This window comes from Bos javanicus, chromosome 11, assembly GCF_032452875.1.
Source record: "Bos javanicus breed banteng chromosome 11, ARS-OSU_banteng_1.0, whole genome shotgun sequence".
Classification (NCBI taxonomy): Eukaryota; Metazoa; Chordata; class Mammalia; order Artiodactyla; family Bovidae; genus Bos; species Bos javanicus.
Window position 1 is genome coordinate 38,888,796 of NC_083878.1, and position 17,876 is coordinate 38,906,671.

At 38.6% G+C, this 17,876-nt stretch overlaps 1 protein-coding gene across 9 annotated transcripts in view; it reads left to right on the forward strand.

Moving 5' to 3' along the window:
- Nucleotides 1-17,876, forward strand: part of CCDC85A (coiled-coil domain containing 85A) — a 225,390-nt gene that overhangs the window by 163,644 nt on the left and 43,870 nt on the right. For 8 of the 9 annotated variants that reach the window (XR_009739378.1, XR_009739379.1, XR_009739377.1 and 5 more), the window contains exon 3: nucleotides 10,640-10,716. The exons of the other annotated variant lie outside the window; for it this stretch is intronic. Coding sequence is in view for 5 of the 8 variants with exons in the window: in XM_061432431.1 (XP_061288415.1) it covers nucleotides 10,640-10,716 (77 nt within the window). In the remaining 3 variants the exon portion in view is untranslated. The remainder of the gene's footprint in view (nucleotides 1-10,639; nucleotides 10,717-17,876) is intronic. 9 annotated transcript variants of the gene reach the window in all.

Here is a 17,876-nt window from a genome sequence, read left to right on the forward strand (position 1 = left end):
ATATCACTGTGTGTGGATAGATAATGCTAAAACATTGTGAAAACTTTGCTTTTCTTATGTAAGGCAATTATTCCTTAATTGTCACACTCTGAGTTTGTTTTGCCCACTACTTTTCATAGCTAATGCAGAGATTATATACAAGCTGAAATTAACAAAATTTTTATGAATTCCCAATTGATGAAATTCAAACTAATGATGCTTTGCTGTACAATGCCTTAAAAATATTTTATTTTGCAGAAAAGTGTGACAATAAAAAGCTATTGTATATAGGCTTTTAAAAACATCTAAATATACATAAAAATCAAAGTAATTATCCTAAGAAAAAATTTTTTATAGGCTTACTGTCTTTTGAAAATCTATTTTCTTATAGATTTGCTTCCTTGTTCATTCATTGACAGTGCTGACAAGATTCACTTACAAGGGGGCCACATACATTGAAGGAAATTGTTACATTTCTTAAAATGACATGAATTTTTATCCTCCAGCATTGGGAAAAGGCAGTCATTTTCCCCTAGGAAATAACAGCAGCAGCAGCAGCAGCAGCATCATAACAGTGGAAAGTAAGGCACATTTTAACCCAGAGTAACTGTTAAAATGATACACAAAACAGCTATTTAGAGTTTGAAATATTTTCTGTAGAGTCACCAGTCCTTCAGGCCAGTTCAGTGCTACTTATCTAGTTTCTCGTTCATAGCGTTGATGCTTTCAAAGAGCAAAGTCAAAGGGAAAGCAATTTGAGGGCACACAAACCTCCTCTAAGCCAGGCATCAGTTTAGATGGCTTGTTATTGGTGATCTTCTGGTGGAAATTTGACTGGATTTTGAGTTAAATGCTTCAAACTGTTCTGGGAACACCAAACTTAGAGAGCAACCAGAGCAGCTGGGAACTGAATGATGAGGACATTCATTCATTTCTTCAACCAAAAGTTATGGGACACCTTCACACAGAGCACTGTGTGAGTCATAGGACAGCTTGGAATGTAACTACAAGGCCAAGGGCTTGCCATGTGGAGCCTCTAGTTTCTAAAGAGAAATGGAAGCTGAAAGAACCAGGCACTAATTCCCAAGGAATAGGCACAGGTGGGTGATGGCAAATAGGCAACAAAATGCCATTCTCTCTCAGTTTAAAAACACTCTCATTTGAAAAGAGGAGAAACTTGAAACATGTTCGGTGATTATTTTCACCGAAAACAAATCTAAGACATAGGCCCTGAATTTCTTTTCTGTTTTCTAAATTGGTTTATGTGTGCATCATTGGATTTCCATACTCATTTAACTGTTTACTCTTTTATAGAAAATAGTGAAACAAACTCTGGGTTGTTTCCAAAAACATACCCCTTGCATGGCACTCTCAGGAGATAGCACTTGTGATTTTTCCTGTCAAAGCATTCTCGGGAAAGGCCTTCGTTTCCAGCCTTCATTCTAATTAAAATAAACAGGACAGCACATTGCTCTGTTCTCTTTTCCTTTGAAATGACAGGTTTTTCTTTTCATGAAGAAACATAACCTGGGTCGACACGGACCACTGCTCTCCGGCCTCCTCAGGCTGCTCTCTGCCAGCTCAGTGCCCCTCGCTCAGGGCCCAGCTGACCCCTGCCCCATGCCCCACAGCTGCAATTGCTCCCCTGCCTTCCCCCTCACACACCCCTCCGTCGCAGGGATGGGCTGGGAGAATGTCCAGGTGAAGTTTAAATCCCTTCCAGTGGCATTTCTAACCAAAATGGGGAACCTTGTCAATTTAAGCAGATTTCCAGCTGGAAATACTGTGTTCCAAGATACCAGTGGCAGGAACGCTTCATATTGGCGCATTTCCCATGACTCTTTTTATATTTGTCTCTCTGTCTATTCCTTCTATTTCCCCTCACCTTGACTTTCCTTCTTGCCCTTTTTCATTCTCCACGCACCACCCTCCCCAATACAGAAAAAAATTTTTGAGCCTGATGAAAACACATTTTAGATTTTCTTACCAAAATGGCCCATCAATGATTAGATCTGACATAATCTGAGAACCTCTCCAGTGTTTCCATCCAAAGTTTAATATTCTGTAGAACGTTCTTCATGTTCAGTGGCACAACTGAATTGATATTGGCTCCATTCAAATACAAACTGTCTTACCTGGTGTGATTGAAACGTGCAGACTTGTCCTATGAAATTGCGTCCTTTCAGGGCACTGTCTGTGTAATTGGCTTATTGACTTGTTCAGTAAATTTTTATGGTGCCAGACACCATTCTAGGCACGTGGAGTGCATCACCCAACACAGCAAAGATCCCTGCCTCCTGGAATTGACGTTCTGATGAGGAGAGATGGGGCTTATACAGTAAACGTAGCATGTGAATAAGACAGTTTGTATGATAGAAGGTGATAACGTATTTGAAGAAAAATAAGGAAATAGAACAAGCTACCAGAGGTCAGGAAGATGTGGGGTGGAGGTAGGGGCAGTTTGCAGGATTAAATTAGGTAGGCTTGGTGAGTGTCGTTGAGAGGGAGGGATCTGCACAGAGGCTTGTAGGAGCGAGGAAATTAGCCAAGCATCTCCCTGGGACGAGCAGCCCAGAAGCTGGACAACAAAAGCAAGTGTGTTTCTGGGATGTTTGGGAATAGAAAGGAAGCCTGGGGGCTGGAGCTGAGGTGGGATGTTTGGGAATAGAAAGGAAGCCTGGGGGCTGGAGCTGAGGTGGGATGTTTGGGAATAGAAAGGAAGCCTAGGGCCTGGAGCTGAGGTGCGAGGTCGTGAAGTCAGAGACTTGCTGGGAGTCCAGATCATAGGGGGCCCTGCTGGGCTTTTTAAGGACTTTGACATTAAGAGTGTGCATTGATTTATTTTGGCTGCACCGAGTCTTAGTTGCTGTGCACAGTTACGGAGAGCAGGGGTGCTCCTCTCTAGTTGTGGTGTGTGGGCTTCTCATTGCAGTGGCTTCTCATTTGGAAGGAGGAGCTGTGGAGCAAGTGGGCTCAGCAGTTGTGGCTACTGGGCTCCAGAGTACAGGCTTAGTTAGTTGTGGTGCACAGGCTTAGTTGCCCCGTGGCACGTCCAGGATCTTTCTGGACCAGGGATTGAAACCGTGTCCCCTGCGCTGGCAGGCAGATTCTCAGCCACTGGACCACCAAAGGAGCCCCAGGACTTTGACTTTTATGTGGAGCAAAATGGTGAGCTCCTGTGGCGTTTTAAAGAATTGACGTGATCGGACATCATTTTAGGAAGTAAACCCTGGCTGCTGTGGGTTTGAAATAGATCTTGCATGATAGTAGATCCAGGAAAGGAGGTAGGGATAGAAGAGAGGACACCTGTTAGGAGACTAGTAGGAGGTTGGATTTTCAGGATATTTTGGCAGCAGGGTCAACAGAATTTCCTGATTGGGGGGAAGCAGGGTATGTGAGAGGGCGCAGCCAAGTGGAATGCTAAAGCTTTTGTCACAAAGAAAACCTAACAGTCAAAGGATTAAAGTCTAAGTCTAAGTGTAAATAGCCAAAGAGAACACAAGGTTTTTTAAAAATGTAAGTAGTGGAGAAAGGTGACAAGATAAACAGGTCCCAGTTTCAAGCTGCTGTCCCTTTCCCCTTCACAGCTAGACCCCAGAAGGGGCTCTCTGCAGCAGAGCCTCTGCACACCCTTCCCTGATGTGGAGAATTCTCTTCCCCAAGCCATGTGTATAGTTGACTTATTTGCAGCTTGTCTTCCCCAGAGAACTCTTCCCAGGCCAGGCTCCCTAATGCAGCCCTACTTGTGCTCATCTCTCTTCCCAAGATCTCTGTTTTGCTGCCTTTATTTCTCATGTTGCCTTCACAAAAAAGTGTATTTGCTTTCCATTGTCTGTCTTCCCCTGTGGAATGTGCTATCATGAACTCACATCCTTATCGCTCTTGCTATTGCTTGCTGCTTTATCTGCAGTATCTAGAACAGTGTTTGGTACATAGCAGATATTCACTATTGGTGATGACCAAAAATTGATATTACAGGAAATCAACAAGGGTGTATTAAATCCCTGCAGGGAACACCAGCAGCTACTGTGTAGGGTTTAAGGGAATGTTTTAATGTAGCATATTTGGGCAAGAAATGAAAATGTGAAAATAAATAACATATAAATCACTGCAAATGGTGACAGCAGCCATGAAATTAAAAGACACTTGCTGCTTGGAAGAAAAGCTATGACAAACATAGTGTATTAGAAAGCAGAGATATCACTTTGCTGACCATGGTCTGTATAGTCAAAGCTATAGTTTTTTCCAGTAGTCATGTATAGATGTGAAAGTTGGACCATGAAGAAGGCTGAGTGCCAGAGAATTGATGCTTTCTTTCGAACTGTGGTGCTGGAGAATACTCTTGAGATTCCCTTGAACAGCAAGGAGATCAAAGCAGTCAATCCTAAAGGAAATCAACCCTGAATATTCATTGGAAGGACTGAGCTGAAGTTCCAATACTTTGGTCACCTGATGCAAAACGCCAACTCATTGGAAAAGACCCTGATGCTGGGAAAAATTGAGGGCAGGAAGTGATTGGGGCGACAGAGGATGAGATGGTTAGATAGTATCACTGAATCAATGGACATGAATTTGAGCAAATTCTGGGAGATAGTGGAGGACAGAGGAGCCTGGCATGCTGTAGTCTATGGGATCTCAAAGAGTTGGACATGACTTAGCGACTGAATGACAGCAACAACATACACAACTCTGTAAAGAAAAATCCCAGAACCCTCCGTATATGATTTCTTGGCAAATGATAAGGAAAATTGAAAGGCACTTATGAAGGGAGAAGAATTTAAAATTGTACAGTTATTGATTTTCAGAGGTAGAGACTAGCCCAGCAGCATATGCAGGTGGGAATCTTTGCTGAATCTCATTATAAAGCTGTTTTTCATAACATGCATAGAGGAATAAGGAGTATAGACTAGGCAGAGAAAGATTATTTGGCACGGAAGGTGTGGGCAGAGACCCAGAGCTAAGAGAAGTTGGGGCCAGTGAAAAACAGTGAACAGGTTTCCACATGGGAGGATTGGAATAGAAAATAACCATCTCATATTTCTTTCAGATTGCCACCTAGAGAAGGGTCTGACAAGAGTAGAATTAGCTTCATAGATGATGAATCAGAGCAAAGACCTGACATCATTTTTTTAACCTACTGAGGACAATTAAAGATCCCATTAAAAATAAAAAATTCTGTCTCTGCCAATAAAGCAGTCTGAGTTAAATATCCAGGCAAATCCTAAAATGCTGATGCCAACAAGATTTTTTTTAATAAGAAAAGCATCAAATTATAGTGAGAAATGATAATCACTTATACTTCTGGAGCTAATATTAATTCTTAAGTAGGAGGCTGAACTTTGCTTGCCTGAGGAAGAAAGAGTAACACTTTTAGAACCATAATAATTTTTAAAATATATAGTTCTGAGGACTTTCCCTCAGGAATATGTAAAAGCCTGTGGATGGTGGGATTAATTTGGAACTAATTCAAGGAGTGTCTTTAGAGTTTGGGGTTTATTAAAGAGATTGCCTACAGATTTGAAATCATCTGGCTGTTGGACTTTCTCTGGCTGAGGGAGACTAACTTGGCCTCAGAAAAGCTAATGCCTGTAAACCCACAGTGGCAAAAGTCTTCCAGATGACTTTCCTCCTGCACATCCTTCCAAATGCTGTAATGTGTTTTAGAATGGACCATTACCAAATTTTATCTTTTGCCCTGGAATCTTAAAGACCGGATGGCACTTTCTCTAATCAAAACCACTTAGAAGTTTGACAAATCTTGCTGCTGCTGCTGCTAAGTCGCTTCAGTCATGTTTGACTCTGTGTGACCCCATAGACCAGGCTCCTCTGTCCCTGGGATTCTCCAGGCAAGAATACTGGAGTGGGTTGCCATTTCCTTCTCCAATGCATGAAAGTGAAAAGTGAAAGTGAAGTCACTCAGTCGTGCCCAACTCTTAGTGACCCCATGGACTGCAGCCCACCAGGCTCCTCCGTCCATGGGATTTTCCAGGCAAGAGTACTGGAGTGGGGTGCCATTGCCTTCTCCATTTACAAACCTTAGGCAGTTGCAACCATCAATGGTAAACCTTTTAGGTACAATGTTCAGAGTAACTCATAGCTGATTTCATGGGTGGGAGTCCTCCAGGGAGAGAAACACCACTTTAGAAACCAAGGGGGAAATTAGAGGGTTTAATAGGCCGACCAAGGTATTTTCAAACTAGCAGAGGAAAAAAAAAGTCAAGCTACTTTGTATGACTGAATGCATTTCAGGTAAATTGAAGTGAAATCAAGTCCAGGATGTTGTTCAAGGAGAATATCAAGTTATTTTAAAGGTAAAAGTCCATCCAGAATATCTAAAATCAGGAAAAAATAAAAGAAGTTTGAAGTTAATGATCTGTGTGAGAAATTTGACATCTCAGTGATTAGAAGATCTGCAGTGGGAATCCCTGTGATGCCCCAGGAATGAAACAAAATCTTTTGAATGTGTGTAGCTAATCCCCAGTGTCGGAGGCCAAATTCACTAGCTCCTGGACTTTATTCTCTCATCTGCCAAATGAGTTGGGATTAGGGATGGGTTAGATTAGGGAATCGCTTAGGTATATTTCAGTTCTAAAAGTGGAATCAATTAGATGTATATTAGTGGAATTCCTATGACTGTTTCATAGACTTGTTTTATTGCAAGAGATACTGTGAACTCATGTTCCATATAGGTTCAAAAAAAAAAGTGAGATACATGGAGAGAATGTTTTCTGCCTTGAAAATGTGATCAAGATTTACCCAGAAAATCTTGAGAGTGTCATTGGATTTTCACAGTGGTATTGTTTGCTTTACCTAGCTCTTCTAATGTGTAGATGTCTGTAGATTTCCCAGGGTGGAAATAGAAAATGCCCTTGGCGGAAGTAGAAAGCAAATCTCACAATCTGCATATCTGTGATTTGACATTGGTTCTTCAGATCCATGAGAGTGGGACCTACCTGGCTTCTCCTCTGTCTGCTCCCAGTATATCCCCTTCTCTTCTTTCATGTAAATTCCTTCTCTCTTCCTTGATTATAGCAGTATCATTCTTGTCCATCCTGTGACTTCACTGGCTTCTGTCTGATCTCTGAAGCTCTTGTTGATCCATTAGTGAGGTTTCTTCAGAAGAACTATAGGCAGTATTGATCTTGGTGTACTCCTGTTTCACATGATTCAGCTCAGAATATCATGGTACCTTTATTGCTTTATTTTTTTCCCTCCTTATCTCCTCTCAACTCTTTATACACTCCTTGAAGATAGCATCCTTCTTTAATATGTTGGACATCTATGTATAGCCTCTTATTTGGCTATTTTCTGCAGGGAATCTTGCTGCTCCTTTGGAACCTCATCCTCACAGTTCTGAAAGCCAAAAATGACATCATGAAATCTGTTTTAACAGCTGTCAGCCACTGGTATAAATGTAGCCATCAGTTCAAATGATAGCGTGTTCTAATGCAGTTGTGTGTGTGTGCGTGCACATGTGTGTATGTATCATTTTGTAATAAAAACACTTATTTCTGTCATACACTTCTCTTGGGAGCACAGCTGTACTCCACATTCCCTGGGTGTAATGAAAGATCAGCTTATCTTAGAGTTGACACCACTCTGGAAGGTCCTTGAGAAAGGAAGGGAAAGGAAGCAGCAGCCTGGGGAAGGGACTGCTGCAGACATGGTCAAATATATTCCAGCACACAAAGGGCTCTTTTTCTTTCTTATAAGATTTTTTCTTTCTTTTCTAATGATCAACTAGGATTAGGATGTGAATTGTGGTGTATTTTTTGAAGTGAAATTTCTTGCACTTTATCGCATTATGTTTTATTAAAATGTTTACATATTTTGTGTACCATTATTGGTTATGTACTAGTAGTCAGGCTTGGCTAGCCTATGGTGCAGTAACAAATCTTGAAGTCATAAGGGTTTAACAAAACAAATGTTTGTTTTTCTGTCATGTCACAATTGAAAGATTGAATGGTTCCTCAATAGCTCTTCATATAGGGACTCAGGGATTCAGTGATGATCTTCCAGTATATTCTAGGAAAAAAGTGTTCGTGCTCTACTTCCATGTTAAACCAGTATATAATCAGTTTCTTGATGAACTAAACAGTGAACAGTGTGAATTCTTGTATTTATTTATGTAGTCAGCTATTCTTCCTGTCCCCTCTCTCTCCATACACACACACACATGCACACATGCACACACACACACACACACACACACACACAAGGAGTCTTTCCATTCATTGTATCCATTCATTGTTAAGTAATAAGTGCAACAGAAACTGAACCTGGAAGAACAGGAACTTCTGGAGCACAGCACATGGGCATGTAATCTTAAAACGGAGTCTGCCTTCTGAGAAACTTAAGACTTCCAGTAACTGGCCTTCTCTTCATCCCAACCCAAGTAGTGCCTTGACAGACATCAGTGACACAATAAATACTTGTGTGGAACAAATGAACTCAAAACTTTCCTCAACTCTGCCTTTACTGTAGAGCTAACCTGTCTCATTATGTTGCCTGTCTGAAAATATTCCCTATCATTTCCTGTCCCTGCCCATATTTGCAGTGAATGCTTTGAAACAAATATTTGGACTTCATCTGTTGTAACTTGACAGTAAAAATTGCAGTTAAGGAATGTTTTCCAAATTCCAGAATTTCCCATTTTTTGGAATTGACATGATATGACTTTTGTAATATAAGTAGAAACTTAATGAAGTCATCAAATATGTAAACTGCAAAGATTTAAAGAAGAGAAATAGATTAAAGTGACTGAAGGTAGTTATTGAGTTAAAATTCAGTAGCATTTTTCATTCAGTAGCATTTTTCAGCTCTCACTTAAATCACTCTGTATAAGTGTCATTTCAGCTCCTTTCAGTATCCTAGCCTTAAGGATAGTGCAGTAAGTACAATAAAGATAGGGTATATATGTGAACAAAGTATAAAAGGATTGTATCTGTTCATGGTTTACGTAGACTGTTTCTGAGCACCTTTTCACTTCAATGGCATTTATCAAGTTTTTTTTTTTTTTTTTTTAAGAGAGGGGAGCTTGTAGAACTCTGTAAATCAGGGAATCTGTTATATATTCACATTTTGATGATCAGCAAATCACATAGTCATTTGCTAGAGTAAAACAGATTCATGAAATCAGTAAGTTTGTTATTCATTTATGCCAGACACTTTTTCCCCTCTTGAAGTCCGTAAGGCAAACACATAACATTTCATTGAGCTAAAAAAAGAATGAGAACATATTTCTAGCAAATGTCACCAGTTTCCTTTACCTTGTGTTTCTTCTGTCTTGTTGAGAAATGCTCAAGGCAAGTCATCACCATTGGTGTGAGATCAGTGGATGATTCTATTATTGTTAGTGATGGGGACTTCTGCAAACATTTATAAAAACAGGCAGGCTATAAACCAGTTAGGGGTGAGTTTAATTTTTGTATTGTGAATTAAGTACTGAAGTTTCTTAGGTGTTTTAAGAAAATAAAATGTTATTTTGTTGCTTTGGAGGTCACAAAATGGAACTGGGTTCATATAACCAATTTTCATATAAAAATTATAGAGTTTCCATGACTAATTTCAGGTCAAGATATTTATTTGCACACATAGTCATCCTAAGTGCAGACTATCAGGGGCTTCAAATGCTGTCCTCTTAAATCCATTACCAGCTTGGCCTTGCCTCTTACTCTTGTATTTTTGAGGCTGAAGAGCATGCACTGAGGATCTGTTGCTTTAATATTAACTGTGGAAGTACGCTCTGGAGGGATTCTTTGGTCATGTACATTTCACTATACCTGAAGTATGTTTGCTCTTGGCTAAGGAATGAATTTCAGCTATGTTGCAGTATGATGCTGTGCTCTGGATTATTTTCGGTTTAATGAAGAAGCATTGCTGTCAAACGGTTGCTCAGAATGAAATTCCGCCTTTTCCACATGTGGACCACATTTTCATAATGTAAAGCTATAAAATCTAGTGTTTCATTATGGAACAGACTCTAACATGATGCTGCTTCTGAGCTGTCAGCACACACCTGAGCTTGTTGAAGAAATGAAAACAACAAATATCAAGTCTGCTCTGATTTACCTAAATAGGGAAAAACTTGAACCAAAATCAAGTCAAAATTCAGACTAGCTTTATTATTTAGCCCTTTGTAGCTGTTCTCTAGATACAGTCATAGATATCTATCGGGTTGTGAGAAGAACAAACCATTCCTCTTAAGATTTGAAAATTTTATTGAGAAAATGAAGAGAGCTGGGTATTCAAAATATTTTATTTTCAATTTTTAAAAAGACCTTGTAATTTAGCTTGGTTATAATGAATATTACAAGAAGGCTTATGTGTGGGAAAGCTCAAAATGCACAAAATAAGTAGAAAAGGGGGAATAACTATCTTCAAAAATCTAATGTTCTGAAGGCTGCGTGGTGTGCAGATGCCTACAATCTTATCACCTATATATTTCTCTGATTCTCCTTAACATTGTGCAATTGTTCAAACTGCATAGAGTTTTAATGGCTTCTGTTACCTAGTTTTTCTTGGGAGAGATCTATTTTTTTTTCTAAATATCAGACTAAGTAGTCACTACCTGATTTAAATAAATGGATCCAGAAGTAGCCTGACAGTGTACCAAACAAGACCTGTGTGTATAATGTGAGTTCTTTCTTTTCAATTTTAGAATCAACCTTGTCCTATGTTAGGCAGCTGGAGGCAAGAGTAAGACAGCTGGAGGAAGAAAATCGCATGCTGCCCCAGGTGGGTGACTTCTAGAAGCTCACAGCTAGTCAGTGTCATTTGAGTTATAGTATTTTATTTGGAATTTAAAGTCTCAATTGCATTTTCTCCTTTAAATGATAGACATCATTTTGTCAGTAGTCATTCATCAATGTACAGCATGATTGCTTTTCATAATGAATCATCATATTGTCCAGATTCTTAAGCGTGATACTAAAGGGTACATGTGTCTAAAATAAGTATGTCATATCGTTTTGTAAGGAAGAAGAAAGATAAAACAAGAGTAGAAAGTGCTTTGATGGTACTGCTCACATCTGTTGTGCGTGTTGTTGGTGAACATAGGGAAGGGACTTTATTTCAGTGGAAATGTGCTAATTTACAAGCTAGGGAGAGCTACAGGTAGTTTGAAGATTTCATATTTTAATTAAATGAGTACTTTCTAAAATTTTTTGTGATATAATTGAACACTTAGAGTGCAACAAAAAAATGACAGTAATTGACAGTTTTTACCTTGGGGATTAATTTCTTTTCCTGGATCAATATAAACTGGTACTTTTTATGGGATTTAAGGCCTTGCCATATATTTTACTTAAAAATGTATTTTACTTTTTTCCATGGGCTATTTATCTTGAAATGATGTTGGTTGAGGTCATGGTTCTTGGGAAATGTTTTGTTGAAGGGTTTAACAAATCTACTGATTTGGCTTGGTTTCCTTGACAGACAGGTAAACAGTAATGTATTTTATTTTATTTTTTTAATTTTATTTTATTTTTAAATTTTACATAATTGTATTAGTTTTGCCAAATATCAAAATGAATCCATCACAGGTATACATGTGCTCCCCATCCTGAACCCTCCTCCCTCCTCCCTCCCCATACCATCCCTCTGGGTCGTCCCAGTGCATTTTAATATGTCATAGAAAAGAATTTTCTCAACATTTAGTCACTAGTGTTCTTTCTACATTCTGGTGACTTTTTCTATTTCATTAGTGACTAAGAGAAAATTAAACCTCTAATAATAAACAATTTAAATGTCAAGACAAAGAGTGTTTATAGTTCAGGAGAAGATATATAAACATTAATACAAAGAATTAACCAAAGACTTTAGAAAGCTGTTTTAGGTCTTTTAAACCTTGTTTTTAAAGTAGTTTTGCGATGGTTTAGGCTGTCAGGTACTGCATGTAGGAATGTCTCTTTCTTTTATTGGTCAGTCATTGGAGATTAAATGAAATGAGGCTATTTCTCACCCTTCTCAAACTGTACATATGTCAATGCTTATGATGACAGAAAGGTTTATTTGCATTATGAAATAAAATACTACTGGAAGAGTTTTTTCTTGCTTTCTTTTGTATTTTTTATTTTTAAAATTTCTTTGCCATTTTCCCTTTTATATTGGATTCAGGGTATGACTGTGCTAATATCCTTAACTGACAACATCTAACTTCTCTGTTCCAAGAAACCTAAGAAATGCAATTAGTTTATTTTATACATGTTATATCATCTCTGAGGCAACTGGGATTGTAAGCAACAAAAAAAGAGGGAAAAAAGAAATGTTTCTTGCTTTTCCTCTGAGTGGGAATTGAAATTTACACCAAGTATTGAGTATATGCATGTGAGCTGTCTTATTGAAAAAGAGGTACAACAAATGGGAAAATAATTATAAAATTGATTTTTTTTTAACCTGTAAAAGTGAGTTTTAGAGGTCTTGAAAGGAGATCAGAAGAGTCCTCAACTATACCTGATGTGTGTATATTTAAATATTTGCATAGTTAAGAATAGATGATATTACTTATTTTTTACAAATTCATATGATTTTAAGTGCATTGCTGTTTTTCATCAAAGAAGATTGCTTTTGTTTTTGGTTTTGGTTTTCTCTACAAGAAAGGGCCAAGAAAACCATATTTTATTGAATCTAGGATGTTATTAATGTGGGAGGCACTGTTATCATATGTACTTTTCAGAAAGAAAAAAGATGTTGTCAATTATTGTCAGATTCTTGCTGATTTCAGTGATGGATGTTAAGAAAAAATAAATTTTTTAGAATTCAGCTTTTTATGTATCTAAAGTACTTTAATGCTGAGAAGATCTATTGTTTGCAATACTCTCTTGGACTTATGCAATGAATATAATCTGACTCAGTTCAAAAATATTATTCATTTTAAATTTCTGTACTTGAGAGTGTTGCCTTCATTTATAACTAAGATAGGTATGATAGAATCACCATTTGTGACTACTTGTATAAATACTGAAATGAAGTGAAATTGGTATACAAAAACAGAACAAAATGAACAATAACAAAAAAAAACCTGAAATGAACATGGACAGTAGATCAGATCTGAGGATGGAAAATAGTAAATGGACCTCAGAGCAGTGGGAACCATGTCAACTGAATCCTTGTAGAAGTCTGAGACTTGGACTAAATAACACAAAGACATATGTAACTTATTCTTAGATGTTTAGTCATGAAATTTCCCTCCAGAAACAATTTCTGACTGCATGATATGAGCTGATTTGCAAGGTCAGTTCAATGTGACAAGCTGACATCCCTGTATAAATTAGTATCAGTATCTGAACACTTGATTTTCAATTATAAGAACTTGCTCACTGTGCCTTGATTAGAAGGTATTATTTTTTTATTCCCAAGTTTGTTTTTTTGGAAAAAAAAAAAAAAAGTCCACTTGTCTTTGGATAATCAGAAATAAGAATATAGTAGACAATTGGAATTCCAAGTGTATCAGATACCTTTTGTGACTATAGCAAGGTTCCTTGCTGTTGGTTGAGTATTTAGACTAAATTACATAAAACCTTTCCTGGATGAAGAAATCTCCTTAATGCCTACTTTTATTCTTTAGATAAAATTGTGTATAATAAACAGAAACTTTGCCCTAGAAATACATATTTAAAACTAACCAGGATGAGTGTCATAAATGCTTGTGGATTTTTCTCTGGATAGTTGCAAACTCTTCCATTTCCTAATATGTAAATAACAAGGTTTCTCCTAGCTCTTACATTTCATAGGCCTAAGTGTAATTAAAGTTTGGGTCCAGTGTTATGCCCATGCAAAGTTACCAGGTCCCAGAATGAAGGATTTTTTATAAAATAGAAAAATGCAGTGAAGACTCAGTGGGGTTCTGTCTGGTGGTGAAGAGGAGCTCACAGGAGGCATGGATGAGATGCCAGTATGGCTGCTGTGGCAGGTCATCACTAGTAAGCACAGAATTCTTTGCTCTGCCACAGCCTTTGCAGTATCTTCCGAGGACAGCTAAGCTGCACTGGAAGTCCGGTTTGTAAACACAGTATTTCAAAGGTGTCCTAAAGTGAGAACAGTCTAATTAATTTCATAAAATGTATTATTATTATTTGCTAGGTGTTATTTGAAAAGAAAATGCTTTTTTATACTGTTTTTAAAATTTTGTGAGGAAGACAACATGAGGTCTACCCTCTTAATAGATTTTTCAGTGTATAATACAGTCTTGTTACCTATTGGCACAACATTGTACTTTAGATCTTCAGAACTTACCTTGCGTATTGAAAATTTTACGCATGAGGATTAGTGACTTCTCATCTCTCCCTCCCCCTCTCCCAACTCCTGGCGACTACCATTCTATTTTTTGCTTCTATGAGTCTGACTGTATTAGACACCTCATCATGTAAGTGAAATCACATGATGTTGGTCCTTTTGTGACTGGCTTCTTTCTCCTGCCGTAATATTATCATTTGATCCAGCAATCCCACTTCCAGACAATTTACCCAAAATAATTGAAATCAGGACCTCACAGAGATATTAGCACTCTTATGTCTATTGCAGCACTATTAACAATCACCAAGATATGGAAGCAACTTTAAATATCCATCAGCAGGTGAAAAGATAATGAAAATGTGGTATAAACATACAATAGATCATTATTCAGCCTTTTAAAAAAGAAGGAAATCCTGCCATACAAGACAACATGGGTCAACCTTGAAAATGCATTTCTGAAAGTTGGCGTAAATAGTCATTAAAAATAACACGGACCTGGAATATCTTCCTTGAACACATAAACTAATAACATTTTTTACAAATTATGTTTGAAAATGTTTCAAACGATTGTATCTACCCTCTTATAATACATATAATGGTAAAACTGCTCAGACTGGTCTATCAACTTCACTATGTATATACTTAATATGGTGAAAGTTGCTTTGCCGTGTCTGACTCTTTGCAACCCCATGGCCTATACAATCCATGGACTTCTCCAGGCCAGAATACTGGAGTGGGTAGCCTATCCCTTCTCCAGGGATTCTTCCTGACCCAGGAATTGAACCGAGGACTCCTGTGTTGCAGACAGAGTCTTTACCAACTGAGTTATCAGGGAAGCCCACTTAATATGGTATGAACCCTAAATGAAGATTGTGTGTTTCTTAAATAAATGTAGTTGCTATCTATGAAATTACATTAACTTTCAAATCCAATAAGGTAGATTTACCCACAAGGTCATGCATAGCCATTTGTAACTAAAAGACCTGAGATGGTATAAAGTTATAGTTATATAAAATTTATTATTACTATTATTATTTTGGCTTCACTGGGTGTTCATTGCTCCATAGCATGTAGGATCTTAGTTCCTGAACAGGGATCAAACTTGCATTCCCTGCACTGGAAGGCAGATTCTTAACCACTGGGCCACCAGAGAAGTCCCAGGAATTTTATATGAAATTTAAAAGGAACATACCTATTTCATGTATATTTATACATAAACACAAGCTTGCTCTGGATAAAGTTATAAATTTTCAAGTCTGACTGGAACCTTACTTTTGTATCAGATTGGACAACCCCCTCCTTTAGAAAAGGTATGTAAGGTTCAGAGAGTCTGGGAGTATAGTCCTGGTCAGACAGCTAATTACAGACTGACTCAGGCCAAGATGTGGGCCTGTTCAGCATTCTTTCTAGTGTACACAGAGTGCCGCCTTTAATCATTTCATACCATTAACTTAATTCACTGGAATTAAGCTGCTATGTCTATTTTTGTCCTACTGTCAAATTCTTTTTTTAAACATATATCTTTAAAAAAAAAAAAAAAAGGGCTTCCCTCATAGCTCAGTCGGTAAAGAATCTGTCTGCAAGGCAGGAGACCCACATTTGATTCCTGGGTCCGGAAAAACCCCTGGAGAAGGAAATGGCAACCCATTCCAGTATTCTTGACTGGAGAATCGCACGGACAGAGGAGCCTGGCGGGCTACCATCCATGGGGTCACAAGAGTCAGACACAACTTAGCGACTAAACCACCACCATCTTAAGAATTAACATTAGATCTGTGTAGCCATCTAAGATTCATTAGGCCTTTATTCCTGCTTTAAGGGAAATACTGTTCTTCAGGCTGTAGTATCCATCATAAATGAAAGAAAAACATATTTTAGAGTCTTCTCCTCCCTGACACATTTTCAAAATACTTCAGAATCATAAAATTGTATTATACAAACACACTGACTCATATCTGCATACTTAGAAATTGATTTCTCAGCATGTGGTCCAAGACGGTCATTTGTTCAGATAATTGGGAGGCAGGTGGGCAGGGAAATTAATAGATGCAATAGTGGTTTTTGAGGCATAACCCAGTGACATTTAATATTTTAGCCGAAATTCAAAACCCTTACTTGGATCTCTTTACTCATTCCATTGTCTTCTTCTTGATGGTCACAAAGATTTTTTTAATCCAGACCTAACCGATAACGTTTATGTGCTATGTGCTATGTCTGAGATGGAGAAGGAAATGGCAACCCACTCCAGTATTCTTGCCTAGAGAATCCCAGGGATGGGGGAGCCTGGTGGGCTGCTGTCTATGGGGTCACACAGAGTCGGACACGACTAAAGCGACTTAGCAGCAGCAACCGATAACGTTTATGTGTTATGTCTGAGATGCAGTCTCTATTCACCAGGAGAAAGTATCTTAAAGTGGATGATGATTACCTATCTGATGATTTTATTATAAATACTATCCTTTGAAGGCATCAGTTACTTTTCAGATACAACCATAAGGTAAAAACTAATATTTTTAAAGCTATTTTCACCCATCTTGTGTTGAATTTGAATCTTGCATCATGGAGAGGGCTAGAGACAAGAAACAAGCAGTTTGCTGAAAATTCAAAGTCAGTTAAGTACATTTATTACAAGTCTTACTGGGAAATCTGTTTTTTCTTCCAATGCTCTGGCACCAGCATCTGCTAGGAAAGCATTGTATGTCCTCTGCGCCCCAGAAACCCTCTCCAGAACAAAGCACCCACCTCTTGAGACCAACATTTTAGAGCCAGTTTTCAGTGCTGGTGCCTAGTGTCCTGCGCCTGCCCTGTGCTGTGGGTTCAGCAGTGTGTTTGAAAGGCACTGGCAACTTGGCTCACCATCGAGTGGGCCCTTCCAGCAAGTGTTTCTATTTCTGTTGTGCTAGCACACATGCAAGAGGCTAATTTTAGGAATGGAAATGAAAAATCTCCCTCTCATGTAATTTGGTTGCAATGTAGCCTCAAAACAGTGTGGTCTTTCAGTGTTCTGGGCAAGAGGCAGGGTCGTTTCTAGAACTGTTTCAGAACAAAAGGAAGAAGCTGTCACTGTTCCCAGAAGTGCTGAGGAAGGTACACAGGAGCTGAGGAAATCGAGCTCCTCACTTCCATGGCAACACACCGCAGGTCCAGCGTCACATCCCAGAAAGGCGCCCTCACCTGTGTGCTTGTGCAGACTGCCCGGCGCGGGGCAGAGATGCGGCTAGGGGTGCTTCGCTCTGACGTGTAGATTTGCCTCCTGTGCTCTTCCTGTTTTGCTGTGGAGCTATTTACTGATTGTGTCAGTCTTTTTCCTTTCCACATTTTTCTGACTTTATGTTTTGCAAATCACTTTTGTCTTATCAGGTCATAAATATATTTGGCTTTTCTTGAGCTATAGTTGCTCTGGAAGGAAAATTCAGTAACAATTGCACAAAAGGAGACGCTTTCTAGGAGGCTTCGAGTGAGTGGTGGCGCTTTCTAGGAGGCTTCGAGTGAGTGGTGGTATCCTGTTGTTATTTGCATGTGACACTCCTGAGGAGTAACTTGTGCAAAAAGATTGTTTTCATGGATAGCAGCTCTAATTATGTTGCATAACCTGAGTAGAATCGGGATGGTAGTGATAGGAGAGTTTAGTTAAATCCGTTAAGGGTTGGTTGCTGCTAGTT